This window comes from Eleginops maclovinus, chromosome 24, assembly GCF_036324505.1.
Source record: "Eleginops maclovinus isolate JMC-PN-2008 ecotype Puerto Natales chromosome 24, JC_Emac_rtc_rv5, whole genome shotgun sequence".
Lineage (NCBI taxonomy): Eukaryota > Metazoa > Chordata > Actinopteri > Perciformes > Eleginopidae > Eleginops > Eleginops maclovinus.
The window spans coordinates 8,941,823-8,963,322 of NC_086372.1; the positions used below are offsets into that span (position 1 = coordinate 8,941,823).

Below are 21,500 nucleotides of genomic sequence, written 5' to 3' on the forward strand. Positions count from 1 at the left end.
AGGGCTGCGTGTGTCTGTTAGCAAACTCAGTGTGCGTCTATGCTCGGGTGTACTCAGTACAGTATGCATGCGTGAGTGTGTGGGACACACTGAGGGAGACAGTGGCTCTTTGTTGCCGTTGCCAGGGTTTTGGATCAGCCAGACTGGCAGTGCCTACAGTGACTCTTTTCTTTCTTTATCCTTTCATTCACTCTTTCACTAGTTTTCTATGTGGCTGTACTGCATTATTTAAAGAATAGAAGGTGTCAAAAAATGATACCTGGGTCTTTTTTTCCCGACTTGATTTGTCTTGTCTGTTTTCTGGCCCAGCTTTTATTCAAATAGAAGTAGGGCCATGAATAAGCCATGAAAGACACAGGCAAAGTAAAACACATGCTTCCGGGAGTCTACAGTGTTTCACCATTCCGAAGAAGAAGAATGGGAGGATGAAACCCTCTTTATTTGTCACATACATGCACACAGCAGAGCACACACAGGGAAATTGGTCCTCTGCATTTAACCCATCCTAGTACTAGGAGCACTGGGCAGCTATTGTGCAGCGCCCGGGGAGCAATCGGGAGGGGGGATTGGAGGTGTGAAGGTGAACTGGGACCTCTCCAAGTAGCAGTCCACTTTCCATATTTCATGTCTGTTTTGGGGACTTGAACCGGCGACCCTACGATTCCCAGTCCAAGCCCCTACTGACTGGGCCACTGCTGGACTTGAAGCTCACACAGAATTCTGGAAACATCTCGGAAAATCTGAAAAGTTGGCCTCGGAGGAGGTCTGTGCTCTCCAAGTGCGGTCTATAATTATCATAGTTTGGAAGATGCAACCATGTGTTCTTAGGGTAGAGGTTTATGCATGATTTTTCACATTCTCTTAATTTCTGCCCCGGTATTTCTTTCTCTGACAGAGTGTCTTACCTGTCCCTTGGCTAAGAGACAAAGATTTCAGGGTTATAATTTACACTGGCAGGCAAACCTGGTTATTTCCACAACAGGATAAGCTTCAATATCTAGATCAAGATAGGCACGCACAATTACATGAGAAATAAATCCTGATGAAGCCTGCTGGCGCGGTTGTGATTTTATTATTTTAATAAAACGTTATGAAAATAAGGACACGAGCCTCCCAGTGTGAGAGGATTTTCAGCTTCACTTTCAAAACCTCAAAAATATGTGTGTGATGTAATGTAAAGATCATAGCGACAGTACAGGTTCTTTTTTTGCAAAGTTTCAAATACCTACTGTCATGCTTTACATTGACCGTAACAAAATAAATAAAACAATAATGACTCAAACAATTGTCGTTGTTAGACACACACACATCTGTTTGTCTTTATTTGTCCTCCTCCCTTCATCTCACTTTCTCACTCCTCCAATTGCATCCGTAATCCTTGTGCCAGATTAGAGGGATGTGCAGGATCTCTTATGTATTTGTGTGTGTGTGTGTGGGGGGGGGTCTAGATAAACGATGCATAGATCTCTCAGAGATTACTCGATCTCTGTCATCATCAAACAAATGGAAAACGACAAGAATCCAAATCCAGTTTCCTCGCAGCTGACATTGGTACGAGGAATGTGATCGGGCAGCTTGTGGTGCAACTGTCATGATACTGGTTTCGTGTCTTGTCATGTGTTTGTGTGTTTTATTTTGAAAGGGTTTCCCCTCTTGTGTCAGGTTAAGCTTCACTCCCTGTCTTTAGTTTCCCTCCTTCCCCTGATTGTGTCATTGTGTTCACCTGTTGCCCCTGTGTTTCTCCTCCCCTCTCCAGCTGTGTGTTGTTTGGTGATTAGCCTTGTGTATTTAGTCTTGGTTCCCCTTTTGTCTGTTGTTCGGTCGTCGTCGTTTCCTACCTGATCCTGTACATGCTACCTGCCTGTTTCTGCCCGTCCGTCCGTCTGTCTGTCTGCTCCTGTTCCCAGTGTCCCTGTATCCCCTGGTTAGTGTTGGTGTGGTTATTCTTGATTGAAAGTACAGCTTTAATTTAAATAAAGCTCGCCTTTTGTTCGGACCCATACCTGCCTCCCGTTCATTTTACTGCACTTGGGTCCTGTTTCCCCAAACCCTGACAGTACGACCGAACCACTGGCAGGTAACAGGTACAGGATCAGGTAGGAAACGACGACGACCGAACAAGAGACAAAATACACAAGGCTAATCACCAAACAACACACAGCTGGAGAGGGGAGGAGAAACACAGGGGCAACAGGTGAACACAATGACACAATCAGGGGAAGGAGGGAAACTAAAGACAGGGAGTGAAGCTTAACCTGACACAAGCGAGGAAAACCTTTCAAAATAAAACACACAACACAAACACATGACAGACACGAAACCAGGATCATGACAGCAACTGAACCAAAGCACTGAGCATCTCCATGGAGCCACAGTGATGTAATGTTTGTTGTCGAAGTTCCCTTTCATTACAATTTTGATCCATCAGCTGTTGTATCTCTTGCTGACTTCGGTGAATTGGATCTGCAGCAGTTTTCCTGTGCCATGAAAGCTAAACGTCATGATTCCCGCCTGCTTCCTCTTAAATTGACGCTGGCCTGGAAGGAACATGTCTCTTTTGTGTCTTTCACTTTCTTCTGTCATGTGTTTTATGTGCATGCATGATCCCTCCATTTAACTGCAATGTACCCTGTTATCTTCTTTGTTTGCTTTTTTTTACCAGGCTGTAATTAGCAGAACAATACATGAAACGTGTTCATGGGCTGCCAAATAAGGAACAGCGCCTTTATGTTCTGTGACAACATGTAGAGAGAGAAGGTCATGTGTTGAGTCACTTCCTGTTTGACTCCTATAGGTTGTAATGTCCACATTTCTCACATTAAGGCTAGTTTTTCAGCAGTTTGTATTTCAAATTGAGATGCGACTTTCAGAGGCTCTTTATCTTTGTGTCCTATCGGCTGTTTTCTCCTGCTGTCGCCAACTTTATCTGTGTTTTTGACATATTTTCAAGAAGAAGGATGGTGGACCTTGACACAGAATTCCACAGAAGCACACAGGCGAGAAAACTGGGGTTGATGGAGTCACACATCTGGTATCCGTGGTGTCAATTTTTCCTTTAGCTGTGATTTCTTTTGAATGTCTGCACAATGCGCTTAAGTCTTTATTCTGTTCTGGTTAAAGCCATCCTCTAGAGAGCCCATACATAACCTACATTTTCTAAAACATTGAAATGTGAGAAGTTTGGCGCTAAGAGTCAACAGAAAGATTTCTCTATTCCTATACTCAAACACCTGGGCTGGGAATTTCAAGCAGGTGTGTGAAGTCTCTTTCTGGGACCAAGTCTCTGACCATGATGCTCAGGTAGATTTCATCCATTTTCTGTTCATTCGGGTTGGCTCTGAAACCCAACGAACTACTACTGGTTTGTTTACGTGCTTTATACAAAGGCAGATTAGTGATGGCATCGGCACTTTAAGCATTAAAGCTGGCAATGACATCGTTGTGCGTCATTGTAGTAACAAGGGTAAAGTGTCACCAGCTAATGCTCCACATTTTGGGATAGCATTAACAGGGAGTTGTTGTAACACATCCGACATAAAGCTGCTGTTTTGTCATTTTCATTCAAAACAGTTTGGAGTAGTTAGGGGAAATAAAGCCAAGTCTCTGACACATGGTGGATGAATGCATTCCTTAGGTCCATAGAGTCATTTACTTCTTCTCATCGTAGGTCAGCTTCTGCTTTCAGTTTCTGCTATGGTCTGAGAACTTTCTGTCACAAATTGGCTGAAATGATGACACGGCCAGTGAGAGGGAAAAGAGGAAGAGAGTTGGTCTACTCCCTCCTTCCGTAGCTTAAAGGTCTCTCTAAACTTCAGTAACTTCAGTGTCTTCTTTGATCTGATTAAAGTAGAGCCAGTAAGTTAACACACATGCTTCCCCGTTGGCCATATTTACCACCTCCGAAAGTGTCTGAGTCTCAGTGTTTGCTTGTTGTTTTCACAACAAGAGCTGCCCACTGTGTTCCCAATAGACCGATGTTAATGTCAGGTCTAAACGGGGCTGTTGTTATGCTATGCATTTGCAGTCTGTATGCTGTTGGCAGGCTGATTTACAGGGTCACTTTGAAGCTGGAAGAATTTACAGCATTCAGGGAGGGAGTATGTGAAGGGTCATGTGTTAGTAGTAAGCAGAAACAGATAAACACAGCGTGAATAGGTCACAATTTTACGCGATTAAAGGCACGTTAATTGCCTGGGAAGCTCTTCGGAGTGCAAACAAAGTTCCTGTTTTTTGATGCTTTTAAATCTACACCTGTTAAATATCTTCTGTTGTGTTGGTAGGAGCTCAGTGGGCTGAGAAACACTGCAACAAATGTGGTGGGTCGGATTTCCACGCATGGCTGTGGTTATTCACTTCCTCGCTACTGTCTCTACTCCCCATTGTTTACGTGTGGCTTTCATGATAACAACCATAATCCAACTAAAGGATCTAAATATCCCAGAAGTCACAATGTTAGTTTTTGAAATATTGTGAAGGCAGCTAGAGAAGACAATACGTGTTTGTCTGTGTAGTCCCCCCTGAAGGAGGAGGAATGACTTTGCACGACAAATTCTCTCCCCATGTGAACAAAGGTCTTCAATGTCCCCCCCCCACTCCCCTGCACAGCAGCTCAAATAACAATGAAAGTAGCCAGGACATATGTCGGTGCCACTCAAGGCCACATCTAGCTCACATTTGAGTAAAATTATACCTCTATTCATTTGGTCTGAAACCAGTGTTGATTGCAGCCTTGTCACTGTCTCCAATATAAGGCTGTAACGCTTCTGCATATGCTCAAATTAGTCTGGGATTAATGTCTGTATCAGTGCAATATCCCAATGGCATTTGTTTTCCAAAAAGGTTGATTTTTGAAGCAGTATTCCAGAATAAGGCAAACCTGCTCAGTGAACACACATTCTTATCTTTGCCAAACCATCTTCACACAGCCTGTCAGGATCAGAGTGTGAATGTGATCTGAGTTCGCAGCGTTGGAATCATCTTTTATCTGTTTGGATAGACGCTGGCTGTCTCCATTTGTGGCAATCAGTGCTGGGCTTCTGTCAAATTGTAACAGTTTCAAAACAGCTGGTGGTTCCGGTTAGATTATTAAGCATTTTAAAAAGCCCCTACGTCGCACTTCGTCTAAAGTTCAGCACAGCTCGAATACTACAAGGGCAAGCTGCAGCCAAGTGAAACATTTACAAAGCGCTTCCATAAACACCTTTAAGGGAAAGACGGTTTTCATTTAGTGCAGACTCCTATAGCCAGAAGTATAAGGAGTTAGAGCTCTTTAATGATCTACAGACTCCGACTCTGATCGCAGCCAAACGGGAGAAAGAAGAGTTAAAAAATGTAACAAGCTTTTTATTTACCCTTTTCTTTTCACACTTCTGATGCTAATATGTTGCATTTGTTTTCAATAATGATATCACTATTACTCCCTGTGTTTATTCTACAGTGACATTCCAAAGGCCATGTTCTACGTCTTCAGCTCCCTCTCTGTTTAGGTATGGCAGAGCATTGTTTGGGGTTAAACAAGAGCTGCATTAATTATGGGGCTGAAACCCTCCGTCATTAAACTCAGAGGGGCTCATTTCTTGGTTTGGCTCTTCTAGTTTTTATTGATGCGGTAAAGAAATCGCTACGGCGTGGGAGGTTGATTTCCCACAGAATTAAAGCCAGCTCAAGTGCAAATCCTGCAGAGGAGAGTGTAAACATTAATGTCTTTGAATAGAAGGTGTGGCCACAGTTTTAGAGACAGGTGCTGCAAGTATGCATCCACAGCTGTTGACATGATGAGCTGTGAAGCACATGTTGTTAGTTAGCATCCCAATGCTCCTCAGCGCGAGAAAATGCACGAAAAACCAGTTTCTATGAGCTCCATTGTGCTGTGAGAAGCTGCAGCCATTAACTGCTCACATACACCACCGCGGGAAAAATGATGTTTGAACCGTCCCCTTGAAGGTTTCCCAACCGTTACGCTTGTATAGCCTTGTTCTTGCTACTGGATCTATTTCATGCGCATGAATAGAATTATAACAAATTGAATTGAATACACTGCTGGCTTCATTGCCTCTGCAGGTTGTCTAAGTCTGGCCAGAGCAGAAACCGAATGAGCTGCGTTCATACCGCCGCACAGGGATGCATTTTCACCTCTTATGCTTTACCTATTTCTCTTTCATCCAGTTTTTGCAAAACTCATTTTTTATATTTGAACACCTCCCCCTCCTTTCTCTGTCTCTTTGTATCATAGCTTCCAGTATTATAATCTAACTAAGTGCAAATATGAGCTGCTTGTTGTTTACTTCAGTTTTTTACTTTCATAATCTTTGTGTAACAAACACACACGTATTTAATATGGTATTTGGTTCAACTAGCAGAACGTTAGTACAGTAACAGCTGAATTTATTTTTAGATTTGTTTTGCATTGGTTTCCTTTAGCTGTTCATACTGACTAACAGGAATTTTCCGAGAGTAGTGTTACTGTGTGTATCAGTACTTTTATGATCTGAATACTTGTTCCACCTCTGACAGTGTCACCCTCCTCCCTGCTTAGTCTAGTGACTATAAACAGTAGGAAGTTTACTACAAACACATCCAGCAACCCCCACCAGCCCGCCAACAAGGACAATTCCCCCCCCCCCTCCCTACTCCTCCGCCTGCCTGCCTGCCTGCAAAGTTTCAATGAACAGGAAGAGCACTTCATGGTTTCCTAAGGGACTTCAGGGTCATGGGCTAAGGTGGCAGCCATAGATAACGGATTAAACGGGTAAAAAAGCTGAAGCGCTCCGGCACAAATATAAATGTTCTAAATATTTTTGCCATTGAGCTTTCCTGTACCAGCTTGAGTTTAGAAACCCCTTTGTCTGTTCAAGGACACAGAGTATGTCAGGGGCATTAGGTGGTTCAATCATTCTTTTAAAAGCCGCTGAGATTAACTTTATGGCGTTGCTTAAGATTTCTGTTCGGAACACTAAGGTAGGGCTCACAAGTGTAGCTGTTTTCAGTTCCTGGTAGTGCATCTTATTAAGTGCATTTTAATTAATACCCATTTCCTGGTTAGCTGCCAACGTTTGAACTGGAAATCTGACCTGCACTCTGCACAAATTGGCTCTTAAATCAGATATTTTTCCCAGGATGATTAACGTTTATGTGAATGTATGCTACACACAATGGGTTAGCCTTATGAAACACATTCCAGTCCTGGTCTTTTGACTTTTCCCCAGGTGAAAGGACTTTTTAGAATCCATTACAAGGTATTTTTGTGCTGGGCATATTGACCTGAGACGGAGAGGGAAAGCTAAAGGATCAGTCGAATCCTCCCTTTGCATTCCACTTGTTATCTTGTGGGCTATTCCCAAAAACCCTCCTGGGGAAAAAGCACAGCTTCAATCCCCTTACTTCTCTCTCGTTGCTAGTAAGGCACTTTAATAACTAGTTCAGCACCGGGTAATCAGTCACCTGCAGAAGTGGACTTTCACCTTCCGGGCTCTGATTTTATCTCTCTCTGTCTCTCATTCACTTTTCCACTATCTTGCTTTTTTTTTGTGGCGGTCGTCCCTGTTTGTAATGTAAACTATGCGCAGAGACACTACAAGTTCTGAAGGGCGTTCAAGTCGTCTGCTCTTCCTACACCAAGTAGAGGGCGGAAAAATAGCAATAGATAGGAGAGTAAATGAGTAAGAGTGAAAGAAGACGAAGCGAAGCAGTGAGAACAAAACCAGGAAGTTGAGCAAGAACAACCCCTCCCCTTTGTCCCGTACTCCTCGTTTACTAATGCCCCCCACACACCCCCACCCACCTCTTGAACACCACCACTCACCTGTCCAGTTTCACCCCTTTTCCATCTCCCCTCCCCCTGAAAAGCTCCTCCTCTCGGGGCAGGTGAGCCAGGAGGGACTATAAAGGGTTTGCTAATGTTGAGCAACCTATCTTCTCTGCTCGGGGTAGTGCGGAAGAACAGGGGGCAGAAAGAGAGAGAGAGAGAGAGTGTGTGTGTGTGAGAGAGAGAGGCGGAGTAGGAACGTTGCAATTTAAAAAGACAATTGGATTGCCTGTTCTCAGACTTGCGTTGCAACCATGGGGCTGGGAGTAAGTATTGGAGCTTTGTCACATGCTTTGGACTAGTTTCTCAGAGTCTTTAGGTTTAGATTAAGCTGGTTATGTTTTTCTCTTTTGAGCATACTCTCAAGTTTTTGTCACAAGTTATTGCCATGACAGTTTCCTGAAGTACCATAGTTTACAAATCTGCTGTGAAGTATTAGGGAACTCTTTCAAACTTTTTGGGAAATTAGAAACTTTTATGAGCGTCATTCACAATCCCTCTGACAATGATTAACGCAGTCTGTTTGAACAGCAACGTTGACGCAGCTCTCGGCTCTTGCTATGGCAATTTAGGAGGAAGCCACAGAGCAAACTTACCACGTGTGCTCAAGTCTTATGTTATTTCCTCTCACTTTCTTCAATTCAGAGAGGGAAAGAGGAGTACAAACTGGCAGCCACGTCAGATGGCGGGGGCAAGAAAGCAAGAAAAGCCAAGGAGGCGAAGAATATGGAAGATCTCAAGAAAGAAGTTGACCTGGTAAGTGAAAAAAGAGACTTTAATAAACCTGTAATTGTCCTAAATGCTTGTCTAGAGCTAGTTCAGTCACTCAAACACTCTGTTTTCAACTTGTAAAATCCATCTTTAATTTAAACTGAGATGAACAGACATTAAATAGAACGACCTTGTTGAACTTTGCAAGCATGTCCTCCCGTTAACATATTTTTCAGACCACGGTAACACTCTTGGTCACTGTAAGGCAACACTTACGGTCACAGCAATGACACGGTCACGGCTGAGACAAACCGCTGCTTTGACCTCATGGCTAGTTACATGAGATGTAACCGTCTGCCCCGCATTTCATACAGATTGCCACTTACACCCCCTTCATGTACTGTCACATGTCATTAAGGAGTTCCCAGCTATACTTAACTTCTAAGTCATGCTTATGTGGATTAGTTTTCTACGCTGAAATGTCGGGTCAGATTCTCTGTTGTCATTATTTCTTCAGTTTCTCTAAACACTCACTCTTATTGCAGCCTGTAAACGTTTATTACTCGGCTTCTTAGTTCCTTTCAAACTCTTAGATCATGTGAAGTCATCTGTAGCGTGTGCATAGAGGTTTATGGTGGGTTCCTGTGTAAAACAGCCGCCCGTGTTCCGCTGGTGTCAGCGTATTCTCAATCTGTATCTGAAACTGCTAGAGGTCATTTCCCAAGGTCACTCTTGCTTTAACTCCATCCCTTAGTCAAAGAAAAAGGGCTAATTAATAATGTCATACAACCTGCTGTAAGTTAAAATTCACAAAATAAGGACAAAGTTATTTCCCCTTATTGTGAAGTTTACCAAAGCTGTTCTCACTTCTGTGTTTGGCCGTAAACTAAAGCATGTCTTCTTCAAAACGAAGCGTCCCTTTACTCCCGTAGGATAGTGTCCTTCACAAGGTCAGTTCACAGAAGGCACATTCAGGTGTCATGTTCCTCTCACAGCTCAGGGCAGACATTAGTGGAAAACTAGTGAAGGATTTGATTATATCATTACAGTTCTAATTTTAGCTCTATTATACACGTGTGTTTGACCCTCCCAAGGTCATCAGTGTTGCTGTCAGTTTGTCACAGATGTGCCAAAGTGCAAACAACTACAATAACTTGGATGCTGTAGCTGTGGCTTTAAAAGTAATGCTCAGATTAATAACTGCCGTTTTCTGCGGATTCCAGCAACATTCCAGGCCCAATGTCACCCAGCAGGTCACAGAGGGCTGCAGGTTATTAGGCAGTATATATGGTGACATATTAATGATAATTGTTCTCAGTGCTTCTTAACTAGATCTCAAAGTCCTACCGCCACTGAAGGACATCTCAATGCCATAGCAACCGTATCGCCAATAGTCCATAACCTCCCTAGCATATCATTGACTGCGATTAACAGCAGCGGTGTGTCTTCAGTGACTCTCCTGCATTGTGTTTCAGAAAGTTTAACTCGAGCAACAAAAGGGGGTTACGTGATTTACCATCGCTGATTCTTAGATTCAAACCAGATTGAAAGAATAATAGCATAGCTAAGTGTCCTTGAAGCCGACATGTTAATGATTATTGCACCATCATATTTGCATCGTGCAATTAAATGAGGCGACAAAGTCCAGCCAAAGACAGTAGTGACTATTCCCATAGCAACATAAAGCCGCCTGTGATTTCATAACGTGTAACAAAGTCCAACATTAAACGCTAAATACAGTGTTAGACATGATCCGATGTGTGTGTTTATGAGCTGTAATTGGGATTTTCCTCTGGCTGATGGCATGGCGGGAATAATGGTGCAATTTCTCCACTAATCTTGAGCATACATGTAAAGTGACTTAGTTCTTCCCTTACAGATTAGGAGCTTACATTTGTATAATGTAAGTGCCTTTTCATACAGTGGATGTGAACCGTTTACCTTAAAAAGTTCATGTTAACTTGTACTTAAATAATACAATGGGTCATTTAGCGGTGTGTACTGACCCCTCATTCATTCCCTCAGTCAGTCATTCATTCACTATGGAGCCACAGCAGCCGGGAACACATCACCCATATATTATAGCACATTTGCTTTCAGTACCGCTCATTAAATGGGAGTCAACAAAATAACCATGTACTTGTACAACAAGCCAGCATTTATTCATCTGATCAACATTACGGTACAATAACAACAACCCTACAGTACACACTTTCCACGTAAATAATGGTTGGCTCATTGTTGGGATGTAGCAATCTGTGCAGCTTAAAAACAGTAATGCAATACTGAGATGGAAAAATTCCACACCAATCTATCACAACAAGTACTTGTCACACATGTAAGGGTGGTAACAGCACCACACTTGGGATGTTTCACACTTTCGCATTTGGTATAAAGATCACGGGTGTTTAACACGATATGTATAAAAGAAAGAATGGTGGGAGTGACACGGGAAGAATCTGTATTCATCACTGGCTGTAGGCGTTCTTCAGCAAACACAATGTGGGCACAACAGCTTCTCTGGTTGTTCATTTGCAGACCCACTCTCATGTGAGTTTTCATCCCCCTGCCTTTTCATTTAAACATCAACAGATTGCTAATTCATTTGAAGCCTCTGGTATCTACGTGAACACTGCTCCAGCAAACATCAGTTTATCAGGGTGGGGACATTAGCTGGATGGTGTGTTTCGTGCAGTTTGGATGAGTCCAACCCAGCTCACAGCAGCTGAGCTCTGGTGTTTGGCTTCTCCATTATCAGCTGACTGTAGTTTCACTCCAATGTCTGCTTCAACTGATCTTAAAATCACACTGTATTGACCGGCATGCGTTCCATGACCTTGGCCTATTTTGCCTTATCATCTTTATGTCCCCCCCCCCCCCCGTGTCCCTCTGAAAGATTTTTATTATACTCAGATAAGATAATATCTACTACTAAATGTCTCACTATCTCTCCTCCTCTCCATAGGATGATCACAAGTTAACCTTGGATGAACTGCACAGAAAATATGGTACCGACCTTACCAGGGTGAGTAGTCTGCTTTTTGAGTGTGTGTGTGTGTGTGTGTGTGTGGGAGCCACAGTGGCAGATAAGCCTAGAAGCCAGGGAAGATCTCACCGTACAAACTGAGGTCAAAGCACACAGATGAAAACAAAATAGAGGCAAGGAAGAGAAAACGTTGTAATTTGGGTGGACTGACCCTCTTTCACATTGTACAAAAAACTACGGTCTTTACCAAGCTGTGGACACACACACTTTATCCCATTACACAACCCGATACAGCCCAAAGCTAGCCAAATGCTTGACTGATGCTGATTATCCACTGAAACCTGAGCTGTCCGCCCCAACACAAAGACTTCATTCACCCAGGAACACCGGTACCAACCAGTAAAAAGAGAAACCTTCAGTCAAACTTCACTTGTAAAGTTTTTAACACTAGGAAAATGTGACCTGGTTGAAGTACCCACTGTAAAGGATGACAGAGAGAAGCTCCTTATCCTGTCTCCCACACTGTGATACCACTCAGTATTCAGTCGTATTACATGGGCTTTTGAATGAAGGAAGCAGTCATTTTAAGATTACTGACTTTTTATCTTTCTGTGGATGTGTTTCCCATTGTTTACCCCTTCTCTAATCCCTTACCTCCTGAATTAAATGCGTGATGTTTACCAAAAAGTCCTGTTTTCATAGTGCTTCCCTGCTGTAAACACACAGGGCATTAAACTGTCCTCACAGGTTTTACTGTGAGGATAAGGCATGCTATTCAGGCTGACATGGTAAACCTGTTTTTCACGTCTCTTTTTAGGGGCTCTCCAACGCCAGAGCGAAAGAGATCCTGCTTCGAGATGGACCTAACGCCCTCACACCTCCCCCCACAACACCTGAATGGGTGAAGTTCTGCAGACAGGTAAACGTGACTTGTTCTCAGTGGAAATACCCGTGCGGGAGTGCAAGATGCAAAACCCTAGTGAATTTGCATAATTAAAATGCAAATGAACTGGTACTCTTTGCACGGTGGCCTCATACGTGGATGTTGTTATGTTTGCAGCTGTTTGGTGGTTTCTCCATGCTGCTCTGGATTGGTGCTATCCTCTGCTTCCTCGCTTACGGCATCCAGGCCGCTTCTGAAGATGAACCCGCCAATGATAACGTAAGGAAATGTTTCTTAGAGTGTGGTATTAATGAAAATGAAGAGAAGAGGACTAACAGGCTTTTTATCTTCCTCTAGTTGTACCTGGGTGTGGTGCTTTCTGCTGTCGTCATCATCACTGGATGCTTCTCGTACTACCAAGAGGCCAAGAGCTCCAAGATCATGGACTCCTTCAAGAACCTGGTCCCACAGGTGAGCCTCTCCTGACTTTTGTACCTCTAAATGATTTGATTATTTGCACCATGCATTCTCTTCCATTAATCATGTGGTCTTTCTTGCAACATGTCTAATTCTGTACAAGAATTACACTAAGTACACATCATTTCATCCTTCTCATAGCAAGCCCTGGTCCTCCGTGACGGCGAGAAGAAGAGCATCAACGCCGAGGAAGTGGTGGTTGGAGATTTGGTGGAGGTGAAAGGCGGTGACAGGATCCCTGCTGATCTGCGAGTCATCTCGGCTAGTGGCTGCAAGGTACAAACCTGAGGAGGTTCTTTTAATCTGATTTCACGGGCATTGTCCTGTGAAACAGCACATGCGCTTCCTAACATCTGATCATAAACGTTGACCTTATTTTCATTCCTTCAGGTGGACAACTCCTCTCTGACCGGTGAATCCGAGCCTCAGTCTCGTACCCCCGACTTCTCCAACGACAACCCTCTGGAAACCAGGAACATCGCTTTCTTCTCCACCAACTGTGTTGAAGGTAGAGATCTGACAATAAGCCGACAAAACAAAAGTCTAGGGTCTACATTTTTAACCTCATCACCTCGATTTCTTCCAGGTACTGCCAGAGGAGTCGTCATCAACACCGGAGATCATACCGTCATGGGTCGTATCGCCTGCCTGGCTTCCAGTCTGGATGGCGGCAAAACCCCCATCGCCAAGGAGATCGAGCATTTCATCCACATCATCACTGGCGTGGCCGTCTTCCTGGGTGTTTCCTTCTTCGTCCTCTCACTTATCCTTGGGTATGGCTGGCTGGAGGCCGTCATCTTCCTCATCGGTATCATCGTCGCCAACGTGCCAGAAGGTCTCCTGGCTACTGTCACTGTGAGTTGTAGTGTACATCATTTCTGTTTGAAATATATTGTTAGTGTAAAGTATTGGTATTAATACGTGGCTCCTGTCTGTAGGTGTGTCTGACCCTGACCGCTAAGCGTATGGCCAAGAAGAACTGCCTGGTGAAGAACTTGGAAGCCGTGGAGACCCTGGGCTCCACCTCCACCATCTGCTCCGACAAGACCGGCACCCTGACCCAGAACAGGATGACCGTGGCCCACATGTGGTTCGACAACCAGATCCACGAGGCCGACACCACGGAGAACCAGAGCGGAGCCACCTTCGACAAAAGCTCCCCCACCTGGGCCGCCCTCGCCAGAATCGCCGGACTCTGCAACCGCGCCGTCTTCCTGGCAGAGCAGACCACTGTCCCCATCCTTAAGGTAAGATACTTATTGCAGTATTCCTTAAAGGGTATTTCTCAAGTTATTCCAACATCTTGTCTCATGGATACAATACCCATGTGATTGCTCAGATGCAGTAACTGTGTGGGAGGTGACTTGGCAAGAAACTTTTTGGATACCAGCAAAATAAAAAGGCAGCCAGGCTACACTACAAATCTTTATAAAAAGCACTCAACCTAATTGAAGGTCTTTTCAGAAATATAAAGCCGCAGCTATAGCTAGAAGTTGGCCAGACAGACCCATTGATTTATCTCTAACTGATTACTGACTACAAAGTGCGCAGTGAAGCAGGGTTTAAATGAGGACAACAAAGATTGTGGTTTTGTTTTGAATGCTGTTCAAAGTGATGTCTTCTATCTGTCCATCTGTTATGACAATATTCATGCACAGTATATCATAAAAGAAGTACCAATTATTTCGACAAGCCCACTAATCAAACACTTTGTCGTTTGCTTAAATCAACAGAGAGATGTGGCCGGTGACGCCTCAGAAGCTGCCTTGCTGAAGTGCATTGAGCTGTGCTGTGGTTCCGTCGGCGGTATGAGAGACAAGTACTACAAGCTTTCTGAGATCCCATTCAACTCCACCAACAAATACCAGGTAAAACCCCATGGTTGCACATTTGTAATGGGAAAAGTTGATTCACGCCCTCTAGTGGTTGGTTTTGGTTTTGCCTCTGTTGATATGTTTCTTTGAAAAATTTGTAATACAATTGGGATTAGGGCAAGGCATTAAATCCACTCCTGTCCTACAGCTCTCCATCCACAAGAATGAAACCCCCGGAGAGACCAAGAACCTGCTGGTGATGAAGGGCGCCCCGGAGAGGATTTTGGACCGCTGCTCCACCATCATGCTGCACGGCAAAGAGCAGCCTCTGGACGACGAATTGAAAGACGCCTTCCAGAATGCCTACGTTGAGCTGGGAGGACTGGGAGAGAGAGTACTAGGTAATACATAGCTCCATTCTACAGCTACACCCTTGGCGGAGGAGATCTGTGGAATTCTGACCAGCATTTTTCTTCTATTCTTACGCAGGTTTCTGCCAGTTCAACCTGCCCGACGACCAGTTCCCAGACGGCTTTGCTTTTGACACTGAGGAGGTGAACTTCCCCACTGAGAACCTCTGCTTCATCGGCCTCATGTCCATGATCGACCCTCCTCGTGCTGCTGTGCCCGATGCTGTCGGCAAATGCAGAAGCGCTGGAATCAAGGTATGTAACTAGGTCTATATCTACAATTTCAAAAAGCAAAACCACAATCACGTGATGTTCTAACATGGGACTTCTCTCTCAGGTTATCATGGTGACAGGTGACCATCCCATCACAGCCAAGGCTATCGCTAAGGGTGTGGGTATCATCTCCGAGGGCAACGAGACAGTTGAAGACATTGCAGCTCGTCTGAATGTCCCAATCTCTGAGGTCAACCCCAGGTTAGTACACAGCTGAGCGAAATGATCGTCCTTCTAGACATGTCTCTTCCTTTCTGGCAGTTCTTCCTAATTCTTGCCTTTAATAGAGTACAATTCAATCAGCACTGGCTAATGAGCCCAGCGTTCTACTCTACTAAAAAGGCTTTGTCATTAATTAACTGTAGACAAATACATGGTTCTCTGAGCTGGTGCCTAACTGATCCTCATCATGTTTAGTCTTTTCTGATCACAGACACGCTGCAGAAATACTGTACCATAACACATACATTAAAAAGACCTTGGGCCTAACGCTGCCGTGATTTCCTCCGCAGAGATGCCAAGGCCTGTGTTGTGCACGGCGGTGAGCTGAAAGACATGACCCCCGAGCTGCTGGACGATGTGCTGAAATACCACACTGAGATCGTCTTCGCCAGAACCTCCCCTCAGCAGAAACTGATCATTGTTGAAGGATGCCAGAGACAGGTTAGCATCACGGAGGATTCAAATACATTTTAACTGACATAAACTCAGGATTAAAAGCTTTCAGAAACATAAATCTTGCACCAAGACACACTAACGCTTCTCTCCCCCTCTCTCTGCAGGGAGCCATTGTGGCTGTGACAGGTGACGGTGTGAACGACTCTCCTGCTCTGAAGAAGGCTGACATCGGTGTCGCTATGGGCATCGCTGGATCTGACGTCTCCAAGCAGGCCGCCGACATGATCCTGCTGGACGACAACTTTGCCTCCATCGTCACTGGAGTGGAAGAAGGTAGCGGGTTGTACTTACCGGACTTGTCTTAAAGCCCTTTCAGGATTTAACAATGCTAATCACACTGTTCTCATCAGGCCGTCTGATCTTCGACAACTTGAAGAAGTCCATCGCCTACACTCTGACCAGTAACATCCCTGAGATCTCACCCTTCCTCCTCTTCATCATCGCCAACATCCCTCTGCCCCTGGGAACCGTCACCATCCTCTGTATCGACCTGGGAACTGACATGGTGAGCTATTCGACTAGGGACATGACAGGTGATCTTATGGTTGTAAAATGAAATATGTGGAACACAGAGATTTAATTGCCCTTTTTATTTTCCTGTCTCCCAGGTCCCCGCCATCTCCCTGGCTTATGAAGAAGCTGAGAGCGACATCATGAAGAGACAGCCCAGAAACCCCAAAACAGACAAGCTTGTAAACGAAAGGCTCATCAGTATAGCCTACGGACAGATCGGTAAGCTTTGACCATTGATATTTAGGCACTGAAACAGAAAGGATTCTTGTTATTTGGGGTGTTTTATCATCTAGAGCCTTGAAAGTGAAACTGCTCTTCTTGTCCGTTAGGTATGATGCAAGCCACAGCTGGGTTCTTCACATACTTTGTGATCCTGGCTGAAAACGGCTTCCTCCCCATGGACCTGCTGGGGATCAGAATGCTGTGGGACGACAAATATGTAAATGATCTGGAAGACAGTTATGGACAGCAGTGGGTAAGTGACATGACATGATTGATATAGCTCACTCAAATATTAAAGAGAAGGTCACGTAAGCTAATGTTATTTTCTTTCCTCCACCAGACATACGAGCGCAGAAAGATCGTAGAGTTCACATGTCACACAGCCTTCTTCGCCAGTATTGTGGTCGTCCAGTGGGCCGATCTCATCATCTGTAAGACCAGGAGGAACTCCATCCTGCAACAAGGAATGAAGTATGTACATCCAAACCCTTATTAGCCCTTTGTAGAATGATCCTGTTATCGATGTTTTTTGTACTAAAATGACCTTGTTGCCCTGCTTCCTCAGGAACCGTATCCTGATCTTTGGACTGTTTGAGGAGACAGCTCTGGCTGCTTTCCTGTCTTACTGCCCGGGCATGGACGTTGCCCTCAGAATGTACCCTCTCAAGTGAGTAAAGCACCCACATAAAACGCATTACATACACATACTGTATGTGAACTATATTCTATAACAACGCGTTTAGTAGGTTGTTCTGAATTACCTTTTCTCAAATGCAAACATGTGTTGAAGTGGCCCTTACACATCCCAGGCTTTTGTTAAAGCATCAAAATATGTTTGTCCATTTTGCAGAACAATATGCATCCCTATTAAACTGATAATCCATGAAATCCCTTTTTCCATTAATGCTGCTCTCCAGCCGGTGCTTTGAGATCATTATCCTTGTAGCTATCCCCTACTGATGAAATCAGATTCTTAGCTTTATTATCTTTTCAGAAAAAGGGTGGATACTATGTCACTGATCATTTCCACTTCAGAGGCAGAATGAAGCAGGAGAGCTTCTGTATTAATGAGACTCTTTGCCCAACAGAGTAGAATAGAGCGCCATAAAAGCGCACTAGGCTCATTAGCTCACACGCAGCTGAAATCCCCTCGTATTTTTCCTCCTCGTTATTGTTTTGCGTCTTCCTCTTCTCCTGCTTCTGCTTTTCATCTGCTCCCCGAGCTCCTCTAACCTGTCACCCACCCACTCCCCTTTCTCTCTGCCGATGTTTAACTAACCCTGGCTTCTCTTCCTCTCCGTCTGAGACTCTACTGTTCCTATTTCTGTCTCGTCTGTGTTTGTTTTGCTTCTTCAGTTCTGTCTCTACCGCTGAGGATCTCTCCAGTTATATGAAAAAGTGAAGGAATTAAATAAACATAAATCTGTTCGTGAATATATTCTTTTGCCTTGGATGAAAAAGCTTTAAAGACACGTTGTTTAAGGTCTCTATGTGATGTGCTCAATCTTTGTGTCTGTTGATCCCTATCTTAGGCCATGTTGGTGGTTCTGTGCCTTCCCCTACTCCCTCCTCATCTTCCTGTATGATGAAGCCAGAAGATATATCCTCAGACGCAACCCAGGCGGTAAGATCTTTTCTCCTTTGCTTCCTTTGCTGGCGATGCAGGGGGATTTTCTTATTTCCCCAAGGAGAAATCAGAATCAAAAATGTGGTGCCGCTCAAAGACTGTGTCTCCAAATATGGTGTAATAAAAGCTTCCTACTACAGTAACCATTAAAAACCCGATTGGTTTGTCTTTAAAAAGGGACGAGGAAGGTGGTAACGTCATGACTTCTCTTTATTTGCTGATATGATTGTCAGTATATTATTTCAATTTGACTAAGATACCAATTCAAAAAGACTGCACACAGACCAGTGAATTGTGACAGATGGCACGGCCCAGTGAGATATCAACCCTCAACCCTGCCTTTGTTAATGCATTGTCCCACCCTCGAAGCTGAGCAGAACCTGCATGCAGGCCTGGCTCTAAAGCAGCTGTGTCTCTGTGTGTGTGTGTGGGTCTGTAACATCTGAGCCCCGCAGCACAGATCAGTGAACATACCCATCCATGGTGAATAATGTGTTGCAATCAGACCGAGAAAAACAAGTTAAACTGCACAGTTTACACTTTTTAGGGATTCATTTGAACAAAGCGACTCAGAAAGAGATTTTGTGGAGTGGCCAAAAGCTAACTGCCCTTCAGATAATTGTTTAATCATGGGCAAAAAAGAGCTGGAAAACAAATCCAGCTCAGTGTTCATGATGTAGCTGTGGATACACACACTTGGCTTCTATGAAAGTGTATAGCCCTTCCAGCGCGAAACCTCCCAAATAAGCCGCTAACTCTTCTTTTTTCTCCTTTTGTTTCTAGGCTGGGTGGAGCAAGAGACATACTACTGAGTCCCCACGGAGAGTACAGTCAGTGTTTCATCGTTACATATTTGTCTGAGATGTTGCTCAGACCTCAAAAACAGAAGGCATGGAAGAATAACTTGTTGTTTATGTCATTCACAATAAAACATTTCCGCACCATTTTACATTGGGGTCCGCTCAGGAATTTGTTTTGATATTTTGCACACACTTTTGCTTCTCTTGACACATGGATGATAAAAGCAGCATTTCAGGGATTAGCTGCAGGAAGTTGTTTCGAGGCTCAATAGATATGTACCAGTGAGTCAGGTCCCCGTGCTTTGGGGATTATCCACCTCACCAGTACCAAACTACTGGAGTTAAACATGGGGGAACATGAATATAAATAAAACAATAGTGATATAAAGACAAATAATGCATGGTACATCGAAAAGCACTGAAAATGCAATCAAATGTTAGAGCTAGATTAACGCCCCAATCAAAACCAGTGAATTATCGGCTGATTCACTCGTCAGTGTTATCTGCAGCGTCACTGGATTACAACTCATTTAATGTTTGCTTTCCTTTGGTTTCATCTTTACGTTGTGGATGTGTGTGTGTGTTATCTCAAGAGCCAGTCTACCACAATGGTGTTTGCTGTGGATTGCTCCGTTGCGCGCTAATGCAAAGAGGCTCTCTGTGAAAATGAACTGAGGCACTCTAGTGCTATCCACTTTGTGTTTACCCCGGTCATTATGAACGCCCCCTTCTTCCTCAACCCCTCTGGTGTGTGTGTGTGTGTGTGTGTGTGTGTACACGGTATTGCTATACCATCCTGGCTACAGATGGGTTGCTTCACTCACAATTAGGGGACACTTAATACTAAAAAAGTGCTGGTGTGAGACCCAGCGAGTGCTTGTGAAAGGGTGGAGAGATGTAGAGAAAGTGGGAACAAAGGTTGATAGATGGTAAAAAAAAGTGAGTCGATTTGACAACAATGAATGTCGGAGCGCTCTTTTAATGCATCTTTGAATCATCTTATTCTGATTTGAGGCTTAAACTGTTTTTGAAATACGTTCCTGATGATTTGTCAGGCCCGGTTTTGTTGAGATGAATGGATCGAGAGAGAAAGAGGAAGCAGACAGACACTGACATAATCATACCTTCATCCTTCGTTCACAAGCAGGGCCCCTGAACGTGCCTGTTGCTATAGCAACTCATTTGCAAGTGCTCTCTCTCTCTCTCTTTCCCTCCAACATCTAAATAAAATCTGGGCTATTTATAGAGCGGCCCTGGCAACACGCGATCTACACTCATGGCACATGCATGGTCTTGAATGCACTCACCAAAACAAAAATATACACGTGTGCCCCCAAAAACGTGTGTGTGTGTGTGTGTGTGTGTGTGTGCACGCTCCTCCACAGAACCTGCTGTGTGTCCATCTGGGCATTAAGTCCACCTGTGGTTTGGTTTGTTTACCACAGTTTATTTGCTGTGTTGTGTTTCATATTTTAGAGTGGAAGTGAGTAGAGAGAAGAGAAGTTATCACGGTGAAATCTTCCCACGGCAGCGATCGATCAGGTTTATCTTGTCAGTTAGCGCAGATAGCTAATGGTTAACTGATAAGGTCCATTAGGCTACACGGGGAGCCTGACAGCCTATCAGAAAACAAAAGCACCCCAATGGTGGAGTTTGCTGCTATTAGAAACGTGGCTTTTGTTTTTCTCTGGTTAGCCCTTAGAAATGTATCAAGTACGAAGCTGGAGGTTTGCATGAAGCAGGAAATGCAGACTCATGTTTTCCTGTCTGTACATACAACAGCAAGCGGCTGAATTCCTTGGCTGCTTTCAGGCTTGGATCAAGGGATGAAAGACCAAATCTCCCATTTGTGTTTGGGATAAAGGGTTTAAAAGTTCTGGAACAGATCCAAATACAGTACAGCTAAACTTGCTAGCAAGGCTGTACTGTTATAATCGACAGTGTTTCTGCATGGAACGCACCCCCCACTACCACAACTTCCATCTCCGCAGGGCGCCCCATAGGTCAGGGAGCCTCCTGGAGCTTGCAGGGGTTCATAGTGGAAAGTATGTGCAGCCTATATGTTGCAAAGGGGCTCCACTAGTTAAGAGGAGAGAGGGAATGAGGGGCCCCAGAGCTAAAGGGGGCCTGGCCTATCCTTGCTGTGGAATCTAAAGCATCACTTTTAAAATGATGTTGCAATAGGCTCCAGTTTTGTTTGTCCTCCCAAGTATTGATGACATGTAAATGCACTGCTCTGTTCAGGCATACATCATCTCAGGTGAAAGGTCACCAGCGTACCCATTCTGGAGAGAAGCCTCAC

General features: G+C 44.2%; 1 protein-coding gene across 1 annotated transcript; it reads left to right on the forward strand.

The window, feature by feature from the left end:
• The first annotated feature begins 7,849 nt into the window (after positions 1-7,849).
• Positions 7,850-19,347, forward strand: LOC134860738 (sodium/potassium-transporting ATPase subunit alpha-1). Its single transcript, XM_063877525.1, has 23 exons — positions 7,850-8,070; positions 8,450-8,560; positions 11,481-11,540; positions 12,319-12,420; positions 12,562-12,663; positions 12,742-12,855; positions 13,003-13,137; positions 13,252-13,369; positions 13,448-13,716; positions 13,800-14,108; positions 14,595-14,729; positions 14,884-15,076; positions 15,165-15,340; positions 15,423-15,559; positions 15,871-16,021; positions 16,141-16,309; positions 16,387-16,541; positions 16,645-16,768; positions 16,879-17,024; positions 17,112-17,242; positions 17,337-17,438; positions 18,304-18,395; positions 19,182-19,347. The coding sequence occupies exons 1-23, from the start codon at positions 8,059-8,061 to the stop codon at positions 19,208-19,210; spliced, it is 3,072 nt and encodes a 1,023-aa protein (XP_063733595.1). The 5' UTR covers positions 7,850-8,058; the 3' UTR covers positions 19,211-19,347.
• The last annotated feature ends 2,153 nt before the right edge of the window (positions 19,348-21,500 follow it).